The sequence below is a fragment of the Mesocricetus auratus genome, unplaced genomic scaffold (assembly GCF_017639785.1).
Source record: "Mesocricetus auratus isolate SY011 unplaced genomic scaffold, BCM_Maur_2.0 Super-Scaffold_100009, whole genome shotgun sequence".
In the NCBI taxonomy this organism is placed as follows: domain Eukaryota; kingdom Metazoa; phylum Chordata; class Mammalia; order Rodentia; family Cricetidae; genus Mesocricetus; species Mesocricetus auratus.
In genome coordinates, this window is record NW_024429193.1 from 38,162,723 (window position 1) to 38,172,915 (window position 10,193).

Consider the following 10,193-nt stretch of genomic DNA (forward strand, 5'->3'; position numbering starts at 1 on the left):
TAATTTTGTTAGATTATTGAATCACTGTCATGGTAGAAATGTATCTTGAAAGAAGCTTTTTTTCCCCAAAAAAAGTAAAGTAGCAAATATTTAGATAGAAAATTGAAGAAGATCTTACTTATATTTTAAGTGAATTAGAACTGCCTCAGTAGTAATTTTAACCACATACCCTAGTATTACTTTTCAGATGTCACTTCAGAACTTTCTTTTCTTTGAAATGAGATGTCTTTTAAATTCCTTAATATGGTTTACTGTTAAGAAATGTTACCAAAGATTGTAGGGTCCGCAAAAATCAAAATTTCTGTCATTAACAATAAAAAATGTTTTGCCTTTTTGCCTTTGATTTTCTTGTTGTATGTTTAGTGGTTTTGTTTTCTACATAAACCTTAAGGCTAATAGAGTGCATAATTGTATGTTTTCTTATTTTTAATTATATGATAGCAAATGTTAGTAGATATAATTCAGGTAAATACTTGTTTTCCTCAGTAATTTTAAGTGTAAAAGGGGGATATGAAGCTAAAGGGGTTCAAATTTCTTTGGCTTAGATATAAAGTTCAAGAGAACTCTAGTGTTTGGCGATTCTTGAGGTTATTTTACTTTTGTGTTAAGTTATAGTTGGTTTTTCAGGAAAAGTTTTCTGGGTTAATGGCTTTGAGAGTCTTTCCTTGCCTCTTAGAATTGAAAGTATCCCTTAAATGACTTCATTTGTCATCGTGGAAAAGAACTTATCAAATAACTGTTTTTGCTTTTGAAGTCGTTATGTAAAAATGTGAGATATAACATGGAACACTTGTTTTCTATTGCACTCAGTGGATTGCAGTCGGTGGCTTTGTTTTTGTTTGTTTTAATTTTTCCAGGATTAATTCTGAGTCTCATAAAGACCATGGAATTTAATAGCATTTTAAATTAGTTTTTCTTCCAAGAGGTAGCCAATTTAAGCCACTGAAACAAAGAAATGATTTGACAATATAATTAATACATCTAGTATTTCCACTATTATTAAATAATTGTATTGTCAACCTGAGTGCTTAGTACATTCAGCCAAACTGCCTTTAAATGCTGGGTATTTTCCTTATGTTGTTGTTATTTTGTTTCTAATCATGGAGAGGTCACTTGCCAAGACAATGTAAGAAAAACATTACTGAGTATGAGCATCTCTAATTTATAAATGTGTATACATCCCTTGACAAAAAATAAAATTACACTTTGAATGTTAAAAGGAAATAACCTGTGAGACGTGATGAGAAGTATTTAATAAGTCAGGGCCAAGGAGATGACTTAGTCGGTAAAGTGCCCTTCATGTCAAGCACAAGGAGCTGGAGTGGCTCCAATCCTATAACCTTAGTTCTAGGGGTTGAGGTTGTGGAAGCTTATCTGCTAGCCAGTCTAGATGTGTCAGTGAAATTCAGGTTCAGAGAGACACTGACCTCAAAACATAAACAGAGAGTAGCACAAAGCATTGGGTCTATACATGTGCACACTTACATTATTGAGTACATTACATTGTCCAATACACATTCCATATACAAAAATGAATAAAATGGGTTAGTAGCCAATAAAGATTGTGTCGGGATTACTAAATACATGTGATGATATTTGGTGGTTTGTTATTCTACTCATCTTATTTTCTTTGAGCCTGAACATCCTGAAACAACAAAAAGTAACAACTAAGGAAAGTAGGCAAAAGCTGCAAAATACACCCACCAAGAACAATTTTATAAATGAGAGTCTTCATTGTAGTGATAGAGTACTCACAGAAAAAGAAGAAAAGCCAATGAAGAAATTTAGGGGCTGGTTCATGTCAGAAACTCAGAACTTTGTCTGTTAAGTCTAGAAACTTAGAATGAAAGGTCAGAGTAGCCTCTGTAAAACCGTCTGAAACCTATGAAAACCTAAGAAAGAGTAAGGTCTTTGACCTGAAGGCAGCGCAGCCCCACGGCAGCACATAAGACCTCTACAAAGAGATGATGAATTTATACAGCCAAGGGCAGTTGCTATGCAAGTATGTCATGATATTTGTGTCATTTAAGCAGAGTGCTGGTGTCATTTTTATGGGAAAGCCTAAATACTGTTAAGCATTGTACTTAGTGAGTAATAAATAATAGGTAAATAAGAATTTAAGGGTTGAAAGTATTTGGCATTCGTTGTTTTTCCACTTGAATTTGAAATTGAGAAGGCAAATGTCCTCTAGTTTTCTTTAGGACATTTGTGTGAGTTGTTTAGGATTTGTCTGTAGGAACTGAATTTTATAGAAAAACAATTTTGTCTATAGGAACTGAACTATATTTGCTAAGTGCTGAAGGGTTTCAAAATTAGGTTGTGAAGGAGGCAATACTTGTAGAAATAGATGATAAGAACCATTGTCTTAAAGGGTTTCTTATATTTTCTCACTGTAAATCATGTTTACTCTTCATGCTTTGTTAGCTTTTCCATAGGGAAGATACAGGACTATCATGTATGCAATATGCTACCATTATACAGGTATGTACCTTAGTTCAAATAATAAATGACTGGTGAAATCAGCTATTTTTCTATAACTGCTCAACACCAACAAACCATTTTTCTAAATATCATAAAATTAACTTACAGGAACCATTTGGAACGGTCAGCCATAAGCCATGCAGCCATCGTGCTTAAATTGGTTTTGTAAACGACTTGTGTGTGTTTCGTAAAATATGCTTTATTTTAAAATTAGGGCTTCCTGTTGCAGCTGTTCCAGGAGCTCTCAGTCCTTTGGCTATTCCAAATGCTGCTGCAGCAGCTGCTGCAGCTGCCGCTGGCCGAGTGGGTATGCCTGGAGTCTCAGCTGGTGGCAATACAGTCCTGTTGGTTAGCAATTTAAATGAAGAGGTTAGTGAAATACTTGTTAATGCTTTTTCATCTCCATTTCATTTGTGAAAGTTTTCATATTTATTTCATTTTGCACTTGCCTTTCCTTTTATGTATATATTCATTAGCCAAAATATCTTTTGTATTTCTGCTTCTGAATAAAATTTACGTACTTGTTTAGGTAGTACTGTTTTTTGAGACAGTCATATATCCTTATATATGTATATATATATTAATATAGCTACCTATTTTTCCTAAGAAAAATATGGTGAAGTACCGTAGTTTGGCTTTTTATTTTGTTTTGTTTTCAAAGGCAAATGTGATCTAATTTTGCAAGTGTAACTAGAAAACAATTTTGCTCTTTGCCTTCTCTAATGATTTGCTTGTTCATTTCATGCTTATGTGTCATTGCATTTTTTTTAATCTTATTTTATGTGAACTACTCTAATACATTTTTCTTTGAAGGTTCTTCCAAAGATCTTGACGAGGCACTCTTCCAGTCTTTCTTAGTAATTTTTTCTTTGCAGTTTTTAGTCATTGTCTTCTACAAATATATTTCAACCTTACCCTGCTCCCTTCTTGTTAAATAAAGTTGCTATTATTTTCTTTAGCTGTACGTTTTATGTCTGGTATATTTTATTTTGATTGCTATGAAAGCTGGTATGAAATGTGGGACCCTTAAATGTATCAGTTTATGATGTCTAATTTTAATATTTGTCTCATTTTTCATTGGCCTCTGTTAATAGTGGATATAACCTAATTTTATCATTTAATACTGTTATCGTTCACAGTTCTGCATGCTAAAGTGTTTGGATCAGAGTGCCTTTGTTTTAAGACTTTTGCCTGCATTTCATAACCAGCCATGCTTATGCAGTTAAAATTCAAAGTTTAAAATTCCTATGCATGTGTTCCTTCCCTATGTTGAGATGAAATGCTGTAATTTACTCTTTGATATAGATGTACTTTACCCATATTTGTCTTGGATGACTACATTTTGCTCAGTTTTTCTTGTACAGTACATAAACCAACCATTTTCTGACCAAATTCCTGCATTTCCTATGTACTGACCTATATTTTATTTTTTTTTTGTTCCCCGATTCCTTATTTTTTTCTTCTGCATTGCTGTTTCCCTTCCCCATTTCATCCTTTTCCCTGTGTGTTCACCTCCCCTTTCCTTGTCTTTCCCCAAATGCCCATTCCCTTCCCTGTCTTATCCTTTATTTTCCTTGTCCTTGTCTTCATTCCCTGTCTCCATTCCCTATGTTCATGCTTCTGTGCTTGAACAAATGTTCCTCGGACCAACTTGCCCCAATTAACCGCCTTGAACCATGATCCATGACCACCTCACCATTCTGCGGGAACCACCCTTCGTTATGGATGATCTGTTCATCTCCGCTCTTCCTCGACTCTTCTCTCTTCTTGTCTTACGCTGCTTGCTCTTCTCTCCTTCTAAAGATGGTTACGCCCCAAAGTCTGTTTACCCTCTTCGGTATGTTATTGTTAGCACTATACTTTTATTATTGATTTGATTTTTTTTTTGTTTCACCTTAATTCTTATTTGTAGCTAGCACTTTGGCTTAAAGTTGAATAGTAAATCTTTTGCTATTTTTCTTTGCTATTTAAAACTCTCCATAGACACAAAGTTTGTTTTAATGCATGCTGATTTGTTTTGCATGGTTTTTAATTTAATATCATTCACATAGCTTTGAGGGTTTATCAAAAATTATTCTTTTCAAAATTCACTGTTCAAAATCTTGTTCTTCTTTATTCATTTGTGCAAATGGTGAGATTGAGTGAGTGATCATGTTGATGTCTGAGTGTTTCATTGATGTGTCAGAAAGATAATCTTTAGCTGACTTGCGTATAAAATTAATTCCATTTCTGGATTACCTCTCTGTGGCTCCACAAAAAGGTGTTTATGGAGATGTGCAGCGCGTGAAGATTTTGTACAATAAGAAAGACAGTGCTCTGATACAGATGGCTGACGGGAACCAGTCACAGCTCGGTAAGAGGAATATACATTCAGAATTCATTGTAAGATTTCTGTTCCTGGTTATTTCCTGAATTAGAAAAGGATTCTCTATATAGGTCATAAAACCCTGATTGATGTACTTATGTTTTTCTAAAATCATGTATAGGTATTGATTCAACTTAGCAGTGGAAAGGACAATCCTTAGATATGCTAAGTTTTATAAAATGAAAAATCTTCACCAATGGTTATTTCAAAGGCATAAAATGTAGTTAAGTCAAATTATGTATATATCATTGTTTTTTCATATGTGCTTTAATCAAGAATACATCTGTATACACAACATGCAATGCTCTATATACTGTGCCTATATCACTAAACTCTTAGCTTACAATTTGATTAATTTAGATTCAAGAATGATGCTACCTTACTCTGATTGCATTCAGTCTTTTAAAATTTGAAATTTACCATTTTTGGTGCTATGCAAGATCTCAATATTTTAGGCAGGTTCTCAATTTTTGTACAGTAACTGTTTTTTGTTTGCTTTTTTGTTACTTTGGTTTTCGAGACGGTTCCTCTGCGAAACAGTCCTGGCTGTCCTGGAACTTGGCTCTATACACCAGGTTCGCCTCAAACTCATAGAGATCTGCCTGCCTCTGCCTTCTAAGTTCTGTGATTAAAGGCGTGCACCACCACCAACAGGCTATAGTAACTTACTTTAGTATGTAGCATTTGATAGTGTTCTAGTGATCAAAAGCATTCTCCAGTACTTCCTTTTTTATTAGGATTTGAATTGAACATGACTTTAACACCCTGTAAGTAGTACCAAATCATCATATTGAGAATTATGTGTGGTGTAGGGATCAAATTTATTCTGAACAATTTTTGTTTTTATTTTGCATACTTTAAACAAGTGATATTTTAATCTCTATTCTGCTTGGATACCACAACAAAATTCTCGTTACGGATGATAGAGTTCCAGATCAAGGTGTGAACATACATGGAAGGCTGTCTTGTTGACCTTGGAGAGAGCCACCCTTACTGTGCTGCTCTTGTTTTTACCCAATTATGAGCATATTGAGTATATTCCCTTCTTTCTTCTTTGCTTCGACAGAGTATGTGACCAGAGAAACTTAATGGAGAAAGGGTTTATTTTGCTTGCAATTTGAAGGCAGTCTATCACATTCTAGTACTACATCAGTAAGAACTTGGAGGCAGCTGGTCATATTGAATTTGTAACCAGGCAGCTAAGAACAATGAATGTTAGCTTAGTTCAGCTTGCTTTATGTAACCTTGTCTAGTCTAGGATGCAAGCCCATGGCATGTTGCTGTCCATAGTTATTGTTGGGTCTTCACATTTAAGTTAATCTTGGTCAATACTGCCATCCTTTAGTGCAGTTCCTCATGTTGTGCTGACCCCCAAATATAAAAATTTTTGTTAAGAATTACGATGTAAATATCTGATATGCAACTTCTGTGAAAAAGTCATTTGACCCCCTAAAAGGATCACAACCCATAGGTTGAGAACCACTTCAGAAGCTTGTCTCGTGGGTATAGATCCTGTCATGTTAATTGTCAGTATTAACCATCATGTTGTTAGACTTTCAATACAAAGTGAAGAACCTACTAAAAATAGTCCCCCTTCTAATATTAGGCAAGTTCTCATCTTTGAATGACATGCTGACCACAAGCCCTGTGATATCTTATTTTCACAGTACTGTGTGCTGTGCAGAGACTGTTTTGTCTTTATATGTATTACAATTTGAAGGGAGAAAATAGTAAATGATTTGAATAAATTTTGGTGAATTTAAAGGTATAGGCTATCCATAAAGTATATTTAGTGAGATCTCAACTTTTGCAACATAAGATTAAAAGGCCTTCTTGTAGAAGAGACTTCAAAAAATGATATGACAAGATTAAGTATGGGAATGCTTTCTAACCAGACAGCATGTAAGGAATACAGTACTAAGATGCCATTGCATAATGGCTTGGATAGTGTCTTACTACTTGCTTCCCAGCACTAACACAGTAGTTGCTATTATATACCATCTGCAAAGAAGAAAGATGGTATATAAGGGTCAACTGGGAAATGTAACTGTTAAAAAGTAAGCCTAGGTTAGATATTGTTCATAAGTATTTTTTCTAAGTAATGACATGATCAGGTTCATAATCTGAAAGTTTTTTGCTCCTCTGTGTATAGCATGGGTGGGGGGAGATAGAAGAAGATTCAGTAGGAAGATAAGGAATTGAGTTACCCAGATCTTTAAAAAAATGACACCGACCAAGGAAAAATAAAGGGAACATAAATTGGATAGGTATCTGAAAGGAGTAACCACAAACCCTGTTGACCAGGAGATAGAAGACATTAGAAAGTAAGCAAGGGCAGGATGGGAACACTAGCAGTGACAAAACCCAGTTTGTCATCAGGATTGTCACAGAAGAGAGCTTTCCAGAGGTTATTGCTCTGGAAAAAAGCTTTTTGCTACAGTACTTGTCTAGTAGAAATGGAAAATGAAATTTAAGTCTTAACTACCAATTCTTATGCTAAATTCATGATTTATTTTCAAATCATAACAAAATTCAAAATTTTCAATTTAGAAATATTGCTTTCATATTGTAATAGACATTCATCATTTTTCTAGCCATGAATCATCTTAATGGGCAGAAAATGTATGGAAAAATTATTCGTGTTACTCTCTCTAAACATCAGACTGTGCAACTACCTCGAGAGGGCCTTGATGATCAAGGGCTAACAAAAGATTTTGGTAATTCACCATTGCACCGTTTTAAAAAACCTGGATCCAAAAATTTTCAAAACATTTTTCCTCCTTCTGCCACCCTGCACCTGTCTAATATCCCGTGAGTATTTCAGCTGACTTACTGAGAATCTCATCTTGTTTAGCAATGCTATGATTGGTTTGTATTAATTCATGCTCTTTTTGCCTAATTTTTTTTTAGTCCTTCTGTAGCAGAAGAGGATCTTCGAACTCTATTTGCTAACACCGGGGGCACTGTGAAAGCATTTAAGTTTTTTCAGTAAGCAAGCTTCTTTGTCTTTACATTTGTGACTTGATAGAAATTAAAATTTTCTCCAAATGTTTTTCATAGCTTTTATGTTTAACCTCAAATGGGTAAAAATCAAATGTTTAAACTCTTCTTATGAAGTATCTAATTTCATAATTTTGTTTCAGAAGAGATCACAAAATGGCTCTTCTTCAGATGGCAACAGTGGAGGAAGCTATTCAGGCTTTGATTGATCTTCATAATTATAACCTTGGTGAAAATCATCATCTGAGAGTGTCTTTCTCCAAGTCAACAATTTAAGGAAGGGAAGATGAAGATTATGGGCAAATCACATTGTTTGGTGTCATCACCTATTGACTGTTCAGAAAAGTGGGGACCAGAGTTTGATTTTTTTTCATGCTGTTATCATTCCTTGGTTATAAAATGAAATGGCATATAAAGGCAGAATTACTAACTGCTATGTTTCATCTGTTCTATAGGAAAGCCATTATTATTGTCTGTTTAAATTTTTAGTTTGATTTTGCTTTTTTTTTGTTTGTTTTTTTTTTTCAACTTAGTTGACATACGTGCCTTACAAAGGAAAACTAGTGTTGCTGTTGTGCATTTACTAGGACAAAAGAATTGGTTGTTTAGGGCACATTGTTATGTGGGAATTAAAATATGTTTTGGCAGGGGTGTGTCAAAAGGTTAAGTTTTTGTTTCTCCTGCTTGGAACTTATTTTGAATTATTGGCTTATCACATTTCTTTCTATTTAATAAGATACTTGATACTGAAAGAATAAAGCAGCATTTTTGGTTTCTACTATCTTAGGCTTTATTGCTTTTGAAAACATTGGCCTTTTGTATCTCACAAATCTGGTCTAGATTCAGTTATGAATGTAGGCATTAGTTAAAATTAACAAGATGCAGAGTATTAATTTCTTAAGACACAAGTGATTTCTGTAAGTTTGAGCCCTATGTGGAAAGCGTTGTGGAACCTTAACCTTTTTGTACACACTCTTGTGGGACGTATCATATAAATGTCAGCACTGAGTAATGTCTTGTTTGTGGCTGAATATTTTTCGTAGATGTTTTTGAAGTTGACATGACTTATGTGCATTTAAATATATATTGCCATCCTTAGTTTGTAATTAAGATTTGGAAAATGGTTGTGGATTTCTGAGCATGTGCAGACTGGTCTAGCTAGTTCAGGAACTGGTGCATGTATTTTTCAAAGACAAAGAAAGTGTACTGCGAAAACTTGCAGGAAGATTAATTTTGTGGCAGTTTTCTAAAACTGACAACCAGGTGGGACCAAAGTTTATGTGCCTTTAGTCTTAATTTACCTTGCATTGTAATATTCAGTTTTAATAAATCTTCAAAATATTTTGTATTTAGGAATAGATCTGACTTTAATAAAAACATGGCTCAGAATCTACAGGTCAAATTTATTTGAACAGTTCTTGTCAATCTGAATTGTTGATTCTGTTAAATGACCAATACTTTTTGAAATTGATGTACTTAGTTTCAAGATTCATAGATTCTGTTATCTATGTAGACAGAATGGTCATGTATATTTTCTATTAGTTGAGTTTTTACATCTTTAGAAATGTAAAATTCAGTATAGTTTGAAAGCGGCACAATTAAAAATTAATTTTCTAACAAAGTTGGGAGGTTTGATGGTTGTTTAATTTCATTTTGTGTGTACTCTGCTTACCTCTGTAGCATGCTCAATAAACACTTCTGTAGCTCTGTATTCACCTTTCTGTCTTTCTCTGCTGCCTTTTCTCTCTCTCCTTTGTTTTCACTCCACTGTGCTTCTGAATTCATGTTTACTCTCTGCCAGGGTGGGAAAGGAGTAATAATATTACAATCCTATGGCTTTATACCATAAATAAATCTAGATGCTGTGAAAATGCACCAGCTGTTCCTTTTTTTAATGAAAAGATGGTAACTGCTTTTTCAGGAGGACACATATTAAACATTTCCCACCCTGTTTATAATCTGCTTTAAAGACATAACTTCTATTGTAGCTCGTTAATTCTCTCTATCTCTTTTGTTGTTGTTGTTGTTTTCCCGTAGATTTATGCACTAATAGATCTTTTGGATTTGCCATGCTTTCTTGCTGCAGTTTCATCTTTCATCTTTGTGTCTGCTCAAGATTTCTTACTAATTTTAGATTACCTTCTGAGCTACAACAAAGAGCTCTGGTGTGACTAGAAAGAAAGGAGTGCGTCATCTGCTTTTAATTGGGTGGGGGATATCTGTACATACGTGGAGGTATTCAGACAAACAACATTTAACTGCTCATGGTGCAGTGTTCACTCTTTGTACTGATGTGGTCAGGGTGCTAGTTGTTATTTCTTTGTTTTCTTTTATATTCAAATCTTGC

General features: G+C 34.3%; 1 protein-coding gene across 4 annotated transcripts in view; it reads left to right on the forward strand.

Moving 5' to 3' along the window:
• Positions 1 to 9,721, forward strand: part of Ptbp2 (polypyrimidine tract binding protein 2) — a 62,848-nt gene extending 53,127 nt beyond the window's left edge. Inside the window, exons 9-14 of one of the 4 annotated variants that reach the window (XM_013118402.3) lie at positions 2,696 to 2,850; positions 4,285 to 4,318; positions 4,742 to 4,834; positions 7,441 to 7,657; positions 7,757 to 7,834; positions 7,990 to 9,721. In XM_013118402.3, the coding sequence (XP_012973856.1) occupies positions 2,696 to 2,850; positions 4,285 to 4,318; positions 4,742 to 4,834; positions 7,441 to 7,657; positions 7,757 to 7,834; positions 7,990 to 8,122 (710 nt within the window). In that variant the 3' untranslated portion in view covers positions 8,123 to 9,721. The remainder of the gene's footprint in view (positions 1 to 2,695; positions 2,851 to 4,284; positions 4,319 to 4,741; positions 4,835 to 7,440; positions 7,658 to 7,756; positions 7,835 to 7,989) is intronic. The other 3 variants (XM_013118404.3, XM_005077123.4, XM_005077124.4) reach the window with 3 other exon arrangements.
• The last annotated feature ends 472 nt before the right edge of the window (positions 9,722 to 10,193 follow it).